This window comes from Triticum aestivum, chromosome 4D, assembly GCF_018294505.1.
Source record: "Triticum aestivum cultivar Chinese Spring chromosome 4D, IWGSC CS RefSeq v2.1, whole genome shotgun sequence".
NCBI lineage: Eukaryota > Viridiplantae > Streptophyta > Magnoliopsida > Poales > Poaceae > Triticum > Triticum aestivum.
In genome coordinates, this window is record NC_057805.1 from 301,999,225 (window position 1) to 302,015,473 (window position 16,249).

At 47.1% G+C, this 16,249-nt stretch overlaps 2 protein-coding genes across 3 annotated transcripts; one reads left to right on the forward strand and one right to left on the reverse strand.

The window, feature by feature from the left end:
• The first annotated feature begins 2,546 nt into the window (after positions 1 to 2,546).
• Positions 2,547 to 7,178, forward strand: LOC123097568 (hydroxyacylglutathione hydrolase cytoplasmic). Of its 2 annotated transcripts, none has more exons than XM_044519338.1 (8): positions 2,547 to 2,769; positions 2,853 to 2,975; positions 4,896 to 5,057; positions 5,384 to 5,462; positions 5,532 to 5,645; positions 6,209 to 6,385; positions 6,681 to 6,778; positions 6,853 to 7,178. In XM_044519338.1, exons 1-7 carry the CDS (start codon positions 2,573 to 2,575, stop codon positions 6,753 to 6,755), a joined length of 927 nt encoding a protein of 308 aa, XP_044375273.1. In that variant the 5' UTR covers positions 2,547 to 2,572; the 3' UTR covers positions 6,756 to 6,778; positions 6,853 to 7,178. The 2 variants fall into 2 exon arrangements, with proteins under 2 accessions (XP_044375273.1, XP_044375274.1); XM_044519339.1 differs by having other exon boundaries at positions 6,858 to 7,178.
• Positions 7,179 to 7,317: 139 nt separating this feature from the next.
• Positions 7,318 to 10,728, reverse strand: LOC123096913 (uncharacterized). Its single transcript, XM_044518710.1, has 9 exons — positions 10,187 to 10,728; positions 10,057 to 10,108; positions 9,918 to 9,984; positions 8,976 to 9,018; positions 8,773 to 8,871; positions 8,570 to 8,638; positions 8,188 to 8,479; positions 7,964 to 8,103; positions 7,318 to 7,875 (listed from the first exon to the last, which is right to left on the reverse strand). Exons 1-9 carry the CDS (start codon positions 10,397 to 10,399, stop codon positions 7,318 to 7,320), a joined length of 1,533 nt encoding a protein of 510 aa, XP_044374645.1. The 5' UTR covers positions 10,400 to 10,728.
• Between the last annotated feature and the right edge of the window lie 5,521 nt (positions 10,729 to 16,249).

The window sequence follows — 16,249 nt, forward strand, 5'->3', positions numbered from 1 at the left end:
CTGTACAGTAGTCTGTCTATTGGACAATCTGTAGCATACTCACGACGTAAATTTCTGGTCGTGCGCGTGGTGAGTTTTGTAGGCAAGGGAAACAGATCGTGAGATTTTTCTGGAGAACAATAGACGGACTTTCCATACAATGGCAAAAAGGCCGTTGGTTAGCAGCGAAGTTTATGGCAACAGATCGTCTTTATTTCTACAGACGGGCATCTTCTCTGTCCTCTATCTTTCTCTTCAACGTCAATGAAAATCCTATCACTGTTGACTGTATACCATTGTATATGCCCTAAGAGCAACCCTAGGGGACCCCACATCTGGCCCCGACCCGCAAAATAACCGTCAAAATATGGGTACGGACCGGAAAGCCTGCCCGACCAGACCCCGCATCCCGCCCCGTCCCACAAATTTTTTTAGGGGGCGCGGCAAATTCCCGACCCCAACCCGGGAAAACGCGGGTTTCGCCCCCGCGACTGCGGTGCCCTGCACCACAGAGAAGCAGTTGGCGGGAGGGACATTTCAGCCCCGCGCTCTTTTCCCCCTCCTTCCGCCGCTGCCCGCCCTTGCTTCCGCCCGCCCGCCGCCGGCGATTCCGGTCATATCTGCGGGCGGAATCGCTCCGCGGGGCCGCCCACACCCTCCCACGCCGGTCCGCTGCACCGCCCCTCCGGATCCGGCGAGAAGAGCCTCCCCCCTTCCCCCCGTCGCCGCCGCCGCTGGGGATCGACCACCGTCGAGCGCACCCCCCTCGTCGCCGCCCGGGATCACCCGCCACCGGTTAGTCTCTTTTTTGTGATTTCTGCGAGCTGTGTGGTAGATTGACGCGCCGGTGTGCGTGTAGATGGAGTTGACCCCGTGCGAGAAGTTCTTGCTATCCGATTCGGACGACTCGGATGTGGAGACCATGCTTGCGACCTTTCGGCGGCAAACATTAGTCATGGCGCTTGCCGTGAAGGAGCATGAAGACGAGTACCGGAAGAGGAGGCGAGGATCTACTGTCGGGCGTCTGTGCATTCCTTGGAATCGCCATCTTGGGAACGAGATGTTGATGCAAGATTATTTTGCGGAGAATCCTACCTATCCTGCACACCTCTTCCGCAGAAGGTACCGAATGCGCCGATCCCTCTTTGTGAAACTTGCGAGGCAAATTGCCGGTATTTTATCCCAAAGAAGAAATGTCGCGGGCTTAAAGGGATTTAGTGCATATCAAAAAATCTCCGCAGCGATGCAGGTGATTGCATATGGCGTTCCGGCTGACTATGCCGATGAGTATCTTCGCATTGGTGAAGATAGCACAATTGAGTCTGTGCGTAGATTTGCGAAAGTAATCGTCTGTGTCTTTGGTCCTGAGTATCTTCGGGCACCCAATGAAGATGACACAAAGAAATTGATGGCAGCTAATGAGAGGAGAGGTTGGCCTGGCATGCTAGGTAGCATTGATTGTATGCATTGGAATTGGAAAAATTGCCCCAAGGCTTTGCAAGGAATGTATTATGGCAAGTCTCGTGATGCAACAATTGTGCTAGAGGCCGCTGCATCCGAGGATTTATGGATTTGGCATTGCTTTTTTGGTATGCCGGGCACTCTCAATGATATCAATGTTTTGCAACGCTCATTTGTTTGCTAGGCTTGCTAGTGGTGATGCTCCTGCTTGCAACTACACTATCAATGGGCATGAATACACAAAGGGGTACTATCTTGCAGATGGTATATACCCTCCTTGGTGCAAATTTGTCAAGAGCATCAAAGAACCCAAAACAAAAAAAACAATGTGAATTTGCAAAGGTGCAAGAGGCAGCCCGAAAAGACATTGAAAAAGTATTCGGTGTTTTGCAATCTAGGTTTGCTATTGTCCGTGGTCCTGCTCGTTTTTGGATAAGAAAACCTTGAAGAACATCATGACATGCTGTGTTATTCTGCACAATATGATTCTTAAAGATGAGAGAGGAATTAACTTAGATTTTTTTTTACGACAATGTGGGTAGCCGTCGCAAACCAGCTAGAGACCCAAACCGTATTAGAGCTTTTCTTCAGACATACAAGGAGATTGAAAATGCAGACACACATTTTCAACTTCAGAAAGATCTCATTGAGCACCACTGGCAAAAGGCTGGACAGTGACTAATTTTTGTATTCATTTGTATTTGTATTCATGACAAGTGACTAAGTTTTGTATTTGCATTATTTAAGTTTGCTACGGTGATTTGAATAATTAATTATAATGCGGATGATTATTGTTTTATGTTTGATTTGAATAATTCAGTTTGTTTTCGATTGTTGAATTATGCTGGATTTGATTTTTGCGGGCTGATGATATGCGGGATGCAGCGGCGCAAAGAGCAGACCCCGCATAGCTGACCCGTAAAATAGCATATTTCGCGAATATGCATTTTTACCGATCCATTTAGGGGGTCTGCATCTGTGCCAGCCCGAGTCGGCCCGTAAAAACTGTTTTGCACGAACTGCAAGCGTTTTGCGGGTTGGCGGGATGCGGGTCTGCTAGAGTTGCTCTAAGCATCGCATTGGTTCCGTAGATTTTTCAGAAGAAAAGAGAGAGACAGAGGGAAAAAAAACGATGGCAGGCCTGGCTCACCAATTGACGGGTAGAGAGGATCCTGGTTCCCCAAAGCGGTTGTTCCCCATTCTTAAACCTTCCACGACCCTCTCCTCCCTTCCGGCCTGCTTCCACTCTTCTCCGTCAGGATTTCGTTCCAGAAATCGAAAGATGAAGATCATTCCGGTGGCTTGCTTGGAGGATAACTATGCCTACCTGTACGAATCTTGAATCTTGCTTCTTTTCTTGCTTAGCTTCTGCTCGGAGATCCGTTTGAGATCCTGTTTATTCTCTTTTCAAGGATCGTTGACGAGAGCACCAAGGCGGCGGCGGCCGTCGACCCGGTGGAGCCGGAGAAGGTGCTGGCGGCGGCCAGCGAGGTCGGCGCCTACATCGACTGCGTCCTCACCACCCACCACCACTGGTACGCCATCCATCCCATCCCATCCCAGCCTAGTAATTCATCGGCTTATTACTTCCCTTGGTTGCTAAGAGGGCCACTACTTTCTAGAATAGGGATGTGCTCTGCTTCGTGCTTCTATAGTTCTTGCAGAACAAACCAAGTATAATTGCAAAAACGTCACTCGTGCAATCATGCTACATGTTCTTATAAAACTCGAAGATAGAGATTGAGAAATGGAAAAGGAAAGATAAAGCTAATAGCTTGATGCTCTTATTGCTCTGAGGATAACTACAAGGTGAATTAGGGATGTAAACGGAGCAGAAATTCAGTCCGCCCAACACCTTGTCTTCGGCCGCCCCTTCGCCGTCTCCTTCTGGACCAAGCTGGGCGTCCTGCTCCTCGGCGCGTCGGTCAAGTTGCTGCACCTGCAGGACGTCTCTCCGGCCATCGGTTGACACCTTCCTGTTGCTGTGTTGCTGGCACTTGTGGAAGCATCGGAACGGTGTGGTGTTCCGTGGCCTGCGGCCATCTCTTTCGCTTCTCCTCAAGTGCTGCCGCGAGGACGCTGCTCTGTGGCGTGGAAGGCTGAAGAGTGATAGACAGGGAGACGCCGACTCGTGGCTGATCGCCCTTGCAGCTTACCTTGTGCTCTGTCAACCCCGTGCTGTTGCTGAAATCCCCCCCCCCCCCCCACCCCCAAAAAAAATCTCTCTGCCTGTTGTCTCTCCCAAAATGATGTAAACATTCTGCCCCCACGGGGCTTGCCCCTGTTCTTTTAATGAAATGTTCAGGTGGGACACCCCCGCCCCCCTGAAAATTCAAAAAGAAAACAAAGCGGAAACGGAAACGGAAACAGACAGAACTGAGTGTTGCCGCATTTGTTTTCATTTTTTTTTCCGGAAGTGGAAACGAATACGGAAAGAGATACTACCGGTAATGAATACGGTGCGGGCGCTGATACAAATACTATGTTCGCCGGAACTAAAAGACCCGTTGAACGATTTCGAAAAACACAAGCAAACTAACAAGCTATTCCAGTTTATATGACTACAACGTCTTTTGATGATCTCCTAAACCAGCCGCACTACATGGAGGCGCCTGGACAGTGCAGCGAAGATGGGCAGGAGGGTGTAGGCTGGTCTGCTGGGGATAGTGACACGTATAAGGAGACTACATTAGGTATTAGCGATCTGGATGTTGGGCCACAACATGTGTTTTATTGAGTGCTGGACTGAGCCACATAATAGCCATGGAGAAACGGAAAGTTCCGTATTTACGGAAATGGAATTTCTGCCGGAAAACGCCGTTTCGTTCCGCGTAAGAAATTCCATTTCCGTTTCCATTCCACAATATTTCGTTTACGTATTTCTTCTCCATCACCGTTTTTCCATGGAAAATCCGGAAGTTTCCACTCCGTTTTCATGCCTAAGGGGAACAGAATATTAGTATGTGCTAAACCAACATATATTTGTACGATTCATTAGCAATCATGTAGAGAATGATACAAAGTAGAATCATACATAAGAAATGGCTGAAGAGAAATGAAGTAATAAATTACACAATGATGAAAGAGCTATGTGGGCACTCCACTGAATATGCAGTCTAAGTAATTGGTGTATTCCATTCATACTACATGTGGCGTTTCTAATACAAATAAAGACTGATGAAGAAAACATTTTGATGCTTTCAAGGTAGCTATCTGGCAGTAGGTAGAAAATAAGTAGTACCCCCTTCGTCCCACAATAAAGACGTTTTTGCAAGCTGTGTTAGCTTGCAAAAACATCTTATATTACGGGATGGAGAGAGTACTCAATATGTGCTAAAAGGTGTTATTGGAACTATCTAGGGAGCTGGTAATGATGATTTACTTCATATGTGCTATAATCGTCAGGTATTGTTGCAATCATGTAGTGAGCTGGTAATGATTATTTATGGTTCTAGGGATCATGCTGGTGGCAATGAGAAGATGAGGCTGCTGGTGCCAGGGATTAAGGTCTATGGGGGATCCATGGACAATGTTAAAGGCTGCACTGATCAGGTGGAAAACGGAACTAAGTTATCCATTGGGAAGGAAATTGACATACTGTGCCTACATACGCCATGGTATGAGTTGTTACCTTCTTGCCATGTAACATAGTTCTCACCTCCTCATTAGTTTTCTTATATGATTAGTATGGTTTCTATTTTCTGTATCACGTAAGCTTTAAAAGATAAGAAATAAAACCTTTTTGTGTATAAGGACACTGAATTATTTACAGATGTGCATCCGCTTGAATAAATAAATCATATAATAGCACAACTACTTCATGGATTTTGCTAGTATTACTGATTTGAATGGTGTTGGAACCTTTTGTATGTTTGCTCTGTGAATTATCAACTTTGTTATTTTCTTGATTTGGTGGTCCTTACCCTTTTTATATTTCCAACAGTCATACAAAAGGTCATATTAGCTACTACGTTACTAGCAAAGAGGAGGAAGACCCAGCAGTATTTACTGGAGACACCTTGGTTAGTATACACATCACATAATAATTGCTCTTCTCCATGTTAAATACCTGACCATTTTTTGAAGCGCAGTTCATTGCTGGCTGTGGGAGGTTTTTCGAGGGTACGGCAGAGCAAATGTACCAGTCCCTTTGTGTTACACTGGGCTCGCTGCCTAAGTCAACTCGTGTTTACTGTGGCCATGAGGCAAGTTTCTTAGCTCTTTCTGGAATAACAGGCCTTCATTTTTGACAAATATGAATCTTCAGTGAAACTTATATACTCAAAAGTGTAGCAGATATATTCCTTAATTATTTGTTCGGTTCTGTGTGTTTCTGTTACATGTGTTCAACATCGACAAGTGGTAGTTTAGCTATCATGCCACTCTCTACATCCTCTATGCTATTCCCTTGATTGTTTTGGCCTCCTTTTAAACTTGAGTTATAGAAGATGACGTATGCTTTAGATTCTGGATGCATGTGAAAACATGAATTCTGAATGAGGTTAGCATACGGATCCTTAACTAAAATATAATATCTTATACATTTTCTGTCTGGCTCAAATTGTTGCAATCTGGCTTCCTATGTTATGTAAAAAGTGTTCATGTTACAGTGTCACACTATTCTTTCTAAAAAACATCCTGAAAACACCTTTGCTGTTAACTCCATGTGTGCGCCCAACAATAATTTGTGTTATGTGTTGCTAATATGATATGCTTGAACAGATAAGTGATGTATACTCTGCTCTTATTATTTCATCGTGTCTCACAGTACACTGTAAAGAGCCTACAATTCATGCTGACAGTCGAGCCAGAGAACGAAAAAATGAAGCAGAAACTGGAATGGGCTCAAAAGCAGCGTGAAGCAAATCAACCGACGGTTCCCTCAACTATAGGAGATGAGCTTGAGATAAACACCTTCATGCGTGTTGATCTGCCTGAAATACAGGTCCGTAAAGCACACCCGCTAGTTACTATGCTTCTAGATGATACCATCTTCTGTAATTCGTAGCGCCAGTTTTAGATAGTAACTTGTCGCCTCACAAATAAGAACTAGCACATCAGGAGTCTCTTAATTTCAATTTTATTAGCTGTACAGTTTCAGTCGTTTCTTTTCTTCCTCACCAGTTTCTGCTCATCTGGTCTCTTTGGTTTTTCCGTTGCATTGTACTCTTGCGCCATCTCAGACAGTTTCTTGTAACACAAACGGCACACATTTGGTGACTGTATCCTTGATTCTGCAGGCAAAATTTGGTGCCAAGTCGGCAGTTGAAGCGCTGAGGACGGTCAGGAACATCAAGGATACCTGGAAAGGTTGATAAACGCAGCTGCCACTCATACTGTAGGTCCTGCTGCTGCTTCTTGTTTTAAGTTTGCGAGGCCTCTTAAAGTTGGCTGATGCAGTAATTGTTACAGTGTAGGTGGCGTTTACAGCCGTGCGATGCTTTGAGAGCTACGTACGTGTTAAGAAGATAATATGCCAGTGTTTCCTTTAAGAAAAACATAAGAGAAAGGAGTCCAGTCTGCTAATATGCTTTGGTATCAATCAGAATACAACTGTTGTGGCATGTTAATTACTACTGGTATGTTATTTCTTGGCAAAACAAACAAAAACTATGTTGGCCTGTGGCAGAATGTCTTGTGTATATCTGAAGTCTGTGATGGTTGGAACTCGCATACATTTGATTATGAGCAACCTCGGTGCTAGTTGCAATTATGTATGATAAACTATGTTTGACTAAGTTTAGATAGAAAAGAGATGCTAGTTGCAATTATTCTAAAATAATACTATCATTTCCCGCTGACTTTGAGCGATACAATGGGAGTTGAGGACACGACACAAAATGTACGGAGTGAACTTGCTGGAGCTGGGTTCGTCCTTCATTCTCGTCTCTTCTCTCCAGGAGATTTCGACTTCACTGTGAACGGCTGGGCAGAAGAGGCGGCGAACTGGCTGAAGCCCAGCCGGCTGAGGGGCAACTTGGGCGGAGCGAATGGTCCGAAAGTGGCAGCGGGGTCGCCTGCGTCACTTGTCTGCGGCGCTTCTGTGATGGTGACCTTTGCGTCCTTGGCAGCTTTGGTCACCTTGGAGCTGTCCTCAGAGGCCGTGTAACCAAACATGTGCTTGGCTCTCTCCAAGAAGGCGGGCGTGCCCATCAGCATCACGAGGCTGAGCAGGTCGTCCGTCCCCGGCTTGCAATCCGGAAAAGGCCGCTCGCCACCGGCCGCCGGTGACGTCGCGGCACTTGAGGGGTAGTAGGTGCCGGCGTTGGGGGCGAAACCGTTCCAGTAGGACGCCGGCGAGGGGTTGTGCCTGCCCCGAGTGTCACATTCGAGGATCTTGAACTCGGTGGCCAGCCTTGCCTTGAGCCCTGCGTCCCGCACGAAGCGCCGGAGGCTTTCCTGGTACGTGTGCCCCCCCTGCACCTGCAGATGTTGCTGCACCAAAACTTTGCTTCAGTTTCCACGCACACGCATGCATCCATGATTGTTACTCCTATAGTTGAGAGGCTTTTATTTTACATACATAAACAACGGTAGCTTGCCCATCTCGGAAGGCAGGCGGCGGCGGCGTCACCGGCGTTGCCCGACCAGCGCCATCGTTGTAAGTGAGCCTCCTTTTGAGCTCCCTGGCGCCACCAGGTTCCGTTGTCGCTGCTGCGAACCCTGTGGCCAGCGCCATCACGTCAGCATTCACCAATGGTCTCTTTGGATGTGCATTGGATCGATGTCGTCTCCTCGACTCATTACCTTTTCTTGCTCTCTTTACCGGCGATGGCGTGCTTCTGACTCCTCCCTTGCCGATCCGGTGTTTCTTCTCGCCGACGCCGACGCCGGCGGCCTTCTTCTTCAGCGGCGTGATGCTGTGCCGCTGCTGTGCAGGTGTAACGGCAGCATCGCCGCCTTGTTGATCTCTCGCTGCCTTGCTGGGCCCAGCGTCGAGTTGCTTGTGACGCCACGCCAGGAGGTCCGACTCGGAGTACATCCGGTTCTTCTTGAGGGACAGGAAAACCTGCTTGGCTTGATCCAGCAACGCCACGGCCTGAGCCAAAAACAAACATTCATTCATTCTGGCATGCATGCAACGTATAGTATGGTTGGTTAATTGAGGAGGAATGAACGACCGATTAACCTCTTTGTAAGGTATGGTGTCCTGGCTGTTTATGGACATTGCTTTCTGGAACACCATGTACACATCCTTCTGCACATGAAGATCATGGAACCAAATCTTCATTTCTCTATCCATCTATCCATCCATCCATCCATCCATGATCCATCTATAAATAAAGAAAGAAAGAAAAGAAACAACAGGAACAATGAATGAGACGGGCTGACCTCGAATTGCTCCAGTGTCTTGTACGTGCCATCTGTGTTCTTCTGCCTTAACGTCGCAAAATCGCCGGGCCTCTCTACCCGTTCCGCGCAATCACCCACCTGCACTACCATGTCAAGATGAAACAAGAAATGTGTCAACGTTTCCATCTATAAATCGTGTGGGGAAATTTCAGACGTGTCTTGTTCATGCGTGCATGCTTTACCTGGATGTCATCCGGCATCGCGAACAACTCGAGTCCGTCTCTCCTGCAACAGGACAAAGAAAGCGCATGTAAAAAAAACCTTCCAGGTTCGCGCTTGTGCTCCCGATGCTTCCACAGGACACCAACAAGAAAGATATGCTAGAGCATAGTTGCCTGGTCCGTTTCTTTAGCCCAGCCACATGATTTCCACAATTTCTCTTTTTTGCTCTTCACATAAGTTCCATCCAATGGCTATGTTTGGCCTTATCCCCCTAAACCCTTAACTTTCTATATTTCCTGTCCTCGTCATTCAGCTCTCCGGTTGCCACCGTCGCCCTCTTCTCCCAATATCCGATCGCTTTCTCATTGTCGCCGCATCATTTGCTCCTCAACCCTCTCTTTGACCCCACCCATCCCATAGCTAGTTGCGCTGCCCCCTTCCCCACTTCACCCTCCTCTCTACATGCCCCCCCCCCCCCCCCCCCCCCCCCCCCTTTCCGCACACGCACACAAACATCTCTCTGTCCAGGTGGCGGCAGCTCTTCTCCCGCGCCAATGCCCCCTGCCCCAGGCCTCTCTTCATGGCCATCTCCTTCCTTAGCGCCGGTTATGAGCTCCACCTCATGCCACTAGAGAGGAGGAGGAAGAAGCAAGGTGATTTAAATTTAAGAAAATTCCAGTCACATGAGCTCTATTCAAACCGAAAGGGGTCTTGCTATAGCACAATTGCATTTTCTTCTTCTTAAAATCCTAGTAACCTCCTTTAGCCGCATGCTTTCCATCCAATGGTTATAATTCGTCTTCGTCACCTAACCCTAACTTTCCTTATCACATCCTCGTCTTCTAGCTCTCTTGCCGCCGCCCTTTCCTCCCCTATCCACGGCCACTCTCTCATCAACGCAACCTCGCTTGTGATGTAGCAAAACCGGAAAAGAAAAGATATACACATAGTCCCAAGCTTACAGCTCCAGCATGTTGAGAATGTAGTTGATGATCTGCTCCGACGTCGCGCCCTTGCCTGATATGTTATCTGAAACAAAATTAACTGGATTCACGCATGCACACACAGGCAGCATCAGAAAACGAGGCGGTGATCACGTACCGGTATATGCCGCATCGATCTCTTGGCCACACGAAGCTTCTCCCTGCAACTTCTGAAGAAAGATGTAGATGAATGAACAGATCAACCGGGAGGGAGAAAACAAATTCATAGCTTTGATGGAAATTTTTACCTGGACTTCGTCATTCCTTTTTCTCTTCCCTTGCGCGGCGCAGGAGAAGCTATTCCGGATGATGTGCCAGGGATCTAGGATGCAGCCACCATCCTTGTCATCATTCTTCTGCTCCTCGAGCTTGAGCAACCTGGCGCTTCGCCTCTTCCCTTTTCCAGACATGGATCTCTTCTTTGCAGGCATCTTCTTCTTGTTGGTTTCTTCTTCCTTCATGGTCGTTGTATCCAACAAACAACAAGAGGAATAGGTGATGTGAGCCTGAGATGCGCTATAACTTATGTACCATGCTACTGTAGTTACTTTTCCAGCATGTATGTATGGCCCTGTAAATCTTTGAATGCTGTTCCTGACATGGAAATTTTTATTTTACGTGGGCGCTTTAAAGGGTTGCCAATCCTGTTTGACAGATTGTGAATATAGCAGCAATTGCATTGAAACGGAAACAATCTGGAGTTTGCCTCTGAAATCATCTTAGAATGGCTCAGCCAGTTACAGCTTGGCTGTAAAAGCTTGTGCCCGCGTGTTGCCAACTTACCATTAGTAGCTGCTTCCCATATGTGAACACTTACCTTCTGCAATCTGAAATTAATCCTTGTACATTGTGTAGCACGCAAAAGAATCTGGTTAGAGCACAACAGGCGCGTAACCGCGCGACGCGCTAAACTATTTTTAGTGCCGAAATAGCCTTTTTTTGCTCGTAGCAGGAGCAGGCGCCGCAAAATATGGCGCGGCGCTATAGCTCCAGCAGGCGCGCTAAATTTACACAGCGCGCCCCTAGCACAAACACCATTTCGCACTCAAAATAGAACCAAGAAGATCGAACACACACAAAATAAATCAACAATAAATAGTTCAATTTATTACAACTCAAACAAATAGTTTATCTTTCAGCACAACAAATAGTTCACCAAATTCATCTACAAAATATAAAGTTGAAGCAATACATACCTTGCAAGCGTTTTGTCAAACACCTTGTGGGCGTCGAGCTGCAAATGGCCGTCGGGCGCTGTTCGTCGAAGGAATGGTGTGCTGGAGGGGCGGCGGCGAGGAGAGGAGGTGGAGAAAGCAGCAGCGGCACGCGGGGATAGGCGAGGGAAGCGCCAACGGGTCACCGGAGCGAATGGGGAAGGTGCGGGCGGCGGCGAGGAGAGGAGGTGGAGAAAGCAGCAGCGGCACGCGGGGATAGGCGAGGGAAGCGCCAACGGGTCACCGGAGCGAATGGGGAAGGTGCGGGCGGCGGCGAGGAGAGGAGGTGGAGGAAGTAGCGGCGGCGTGCGGGGATAGGCAAGGGAAGCGCCGACGGGTCACCGAAGCGAATGGGGAAGGTGCCGGCGGCGGCGCCAGCGCCTGGAGGTCTCAGATCTGGCGATTGGTGAAGTCGTGCGTGAATCGTCGCTGTCCAGCGCGCGGGGGCGGGCGCAGCAAATACACCGCGCGCGGTGCCGTTTCCTTCCGCGCCCGCGATTATTGCGCGGCTGCTAGAGCGCCCGTTTCGGCTACGCGCGCGCAAAAGAGCGGCTTTTTTCAGCGCGCGACTAAGATAACGTACCTGTGACGCCCAAATCTCCTACGGTCCGAACATTTTTAGGCCACCAACACAGCCATTCAAATTGGGCCTGATCGATCCGGGCATTGAAATCCCCCAACCCCAAATCGGGGAGGGAGTCCAGATGTCCGCCATTTCAGACTTGACACCCTGGTACCGTCCAAAACCCTGCACAGCATACTGCTCCGCCTACCTGCATTGATGCCCGGCAGGCCGACGACCCCCCCCCCCCCCCCCCCCCGCTAAACCCTAGTCCACCCATTTCCTCGTCCTCACACGTCTGCGCCGCTATCACGCTCCTCCCCTCGCAATGTCCTCCCTACCTTCGCCACGCAAGATCAAGTGGTCATGTCTCTCACGACACTACACTGCCGCCGCCACCAAGAGAGAGAGGAGGCGTCCAACGCTCGTGTGGCTGCCTAAGAAAAAAGGAGGCGCTCGCCGCCCCTCACTCCATGCGGATTTAGACCGTGTTCGGAATCCATCTCATCCTGAAGCAGCACAAAGTTTGTGGAGGAGCAACTCCACCTTGCTGCTACAATGTGTACAACACAAGTGTTGAAGGAACAGCTTCAACGTGCTGCGCTAGATATCGCTCTAGAGGCGAATATAGGTTGATAGGGCAGCAAGAGTTCAATCCAGAACTCCTAGGGCACAAGATCTACTCCAAGATCTTAGATAAGAACAACAAGTTCTATTATAGGTAGGGGTACATAGTCTGCCTCTAAAGTAGAGGCGAGGACCTCTATTTATAGGGCTTTGGGAAGCCTTCACATACTTCTACTTATAGCTGGAATACTCTAGAAAACATTATGTAAGTTTCACCATTCTACTCATAGCTACTCACAACTAGAAGACTCTAGAAAACAGTAGGTAGGATAGAAAAGAAAAGGAAAGAAATACTACACTAGAGTGGAAGCATCTAGAAGTAGCCAAACAGATCTGGCATGTGTTTTCTTTCTTCTCATCTAGTGTTCCTCATCATTCTCCCTTGGTTGTTTGGAACTCGCCCTCGAGTTATCTTCATAGAGCGCTTCTTCTGGATGGTAGAGAGTCAAGTCCGCAACATTGAAAGTGTTGGAGATACCCATGTCACTTGGAAGATCTATCACATAAGCATTATCATTTATCTTCCTCATGATAGAGAAGGGCCCATACCTTCGCTACCTAACTTTTCCTTTAACACCTAAAGGCAGCCTCTCTTTTCGGAGGTAGACCATCACCTTATCACCGACTTGGAATGATTTTGGCCTCTTTTTGCAATCAGCTAGTTGTTTATATTTCTGATTTTGTGCTTCCAAAGCGCCGCGAATCTCTTCAAATAACTCGGTGTAATTATCAGCAAAGGACAATGATGATTTTGAGTTTCCCCTTGATGGCAGCTTCACCAGGTCCACCACATGTGTTGGAACTTTAGTGTAGACAATGGAAAAAGGGCTCCTTCCTGTGGATCTATGCTTGGAGTTATTGTAGGAGAACTCTGCAAGAGATAAAGCCAAATCCCATTGCCCCTTTCTTTCTGCACAAATGCAATGGATCAGATTACCCAAAAACTTGTTCACCACTTCCGTTTGTCCATCTGTTTGTGGATGAGCAGTGCTAGAAAATTTCAATTCAGTGTTGAATTGCTTCCACAAAGTGAGCCAAAATGCAGCAAGAAACTTGCTATCACGGTCTGAGACAATGGACCTTGGAACTCCATGAAGTCTAACCACTTCTCGAAAGAATAGGTTTGCCACATGATGAGCATCCGTTGTCTTGCGGCATGGGATGAAATGAGCCATCTTAGAGAATCTATCCACGACCACAAATACAGCATCACTTCCTCGTCTTGTTCTTGGCAAGCCCAAGACGAAGTCCATAGAAATGTCCTCCCATGGAGCAACAGGAACAGGCAAAGGCATGTATAACCCTGTGTTCTGGACTTGGCCTCTGCAGGTCTGACATACGGGGCACCGTTGAACGAACTTTCCAGCATCTCTCTTTAGTTGTGGCCAAAAGTAGCGAGCTTCCAGGTTAGCGATAGTCTTGTCCCGTCCAACATGGCCACTAAGATCACTTGAATGGAGCTCTCTGACCAGCTTGTCACGTAGAGAACTTCTTGGAATGCACAAACGATCATTTTTGAAGAGATATCCATCTTGCATCAAATAGTCATCACCTAATGGTTGGCCCCTTGCGTGCTTTACCCAAACATGGCCAAAGTCTTCGTCACCCTCATACAACTCCTTTATTTGACCCATGGCCGGAAGTTCGGCTTCAAAAGAAGTCAAGAGGCATGCACGACGACTCAAAGCATCGGCCACTCTGTTAGTTATTCCAGATTTATGCACGATGAGATAGTTAAACCTCTCAAGATATGTTGCCCATCTTGCTAGCATGCGGTCAACATGCTTTTGATTTCTAAAATGCTTCAAGGATTGATGGTCGCTATAAACAATGAACTCTTTAGGCAGCAAATAGACTTCCCAAGTTTTCAACGCTCTGAAAACGACATATAATTCTTGCTGATAGGTACTCCATTTCTGTCTAGCTTCACTTAACTTCTCACTAAAGAAAGCAATGGGCTTCCTTTCTTGAGATAGGACAGCTTCAATGCCTACTCCACTTGCATCACACTCCAACTCAAAAGTCTTGTTGAAATCAGGTAGTACCAAGACAGGAGCTTGTGATAGCTTTTGTTTAATCTCATTGAAGCTAGCTTCAGCTGCTTCTGCCCATTAGAACTTTCCTTTCTTCAAACACTCGGTAATTGGTGCCATGATAGTGCTAAATTTTTTAACAAATCGCCTATAGAAAGTTGCAAGGCCATGAAAGCTTCTTACCTCAGAAATGGTCTTAGGAGTTGGCCATTCTCGGATTGCTTCAACCTTAAAATCATCAACACGAATGCCGTCACATGTTATGACGAATCCTAGGAAAAGAAGTTGTGTTTGCAGGAAAACACATTTCTTCAAGTTGACGTAGAGCTCATTTTCCCTTAGTACTTCTAGCACCTTCCGAATGTGATCAAAGTGTTCATCCTCATCCTTGCTATAGATCAAGATGTCATCGAAATAGACCACAACAAAGTGGGATAAGAAGGGTCTAAGGACTTGATTCATTAAGTGCATAAAGGTACTTGGTGCATTTGAGAGTCCAAATGGCATGACTAGCCATTCAAACAACCCTTCCTTTGTCTTGAAGGCGGTCTTCCATTCATCCCCGGGTCTTATACGGATTTGATGATATCCACTTCTTAAATCTAGCTTTGTGAACACTCTTGCTCCACTAAGCTGATCCAACATATCATCCAGACGGGGAATAGGGAATCTATATCTTACGATGATCTTGTTAACGGCTCTACTGTCCGTACACATGCGCCAAGATCCATCTTTCTTTGGCACGAGTAGGGCTGGTACAACACATGGGATAATACTTTCTCGAATGTGCCCCTTTTGCAACAATTCCTCCACTTTCTCCTTCAATATAGCATGCTCCTTTGGGCTCATTCGATAGTGTGGAAGATTAGGAAGACTTGCTCCCGGAATTAAGTCAATTCTATGTTGAATTCCTCTCATCGGTGGCAAGCCATGTGGCTCCCCAAGTATGTTCTGAAATTCCGCCAATAAACCACGTACCTTTGCTGGAATTTCAACAGTCAGGTGCTCTTCTCCCTTTACAACAAGTGCAGCACACAAATCTGCCTCCTTCAAGTCTTCCATAAACTCATGAGAGGTATGGGAGATAGTTAACATAGTTTTCCCCTCCTCCTTAGAGGTATTACCTTCGGGTTTGTTTGGTAAGATAATGATCCTTCTCTTGTTCCAAATGAAAGAGTAAGAATTTTCCTTGCCCTTGTGTGTAGTATCCACATCAAATTGCCAAGGCCTCCCAAGAAGAACATGGCTGGCATCCATGCCAACCACATCACACAACACATTTGAGCGATAATGCTTACCCAAAGAAAGTGGCAGGTTGCATTGTTTGGTGATCCTCATATTCACTCCTTTCTTGATCCATCCAATAGTGTAGGGATTTGGATGATCATGGGTTTCAAGCTTTAAATGGTCCACCAACTTCTGGGAGATAAGATTCTCGCAGCTGCAACTATCAATCACTAGTTTGCATACCTTGCCATTCACCGTGCATTTGCTCTCAATTTTTTTCTTCCGTTGTGTGTCATCGAGTTGTGGTGTGGAACATAGGACACGCTGGATCACACATACCACCTCTTCACCTTCTTCTTGACAAACCTCTTGTCCGTCTACATCTTCAGATTCGTATTCTTCCTCATCGCTTTCACCATCATGGATAGTCGTGTTAACAAATTTCCTTAGTGGGCAGCCGCTGGATATGTGTCCCTCTTTACCATATTTATAGCACTTTGGGCCTTCATTTGCCTTACCCTTGCCTCTAGTTTGCTTCGGGATGGGCTGTTTTGTCTTTGGTGGAGTGGTCTTTTCTTCCACTCTATTAGGTTGGCTCCTAGATGAGCCTTCGGTATGAGGATATGAAGGATATGGAGCCTTAGTTGT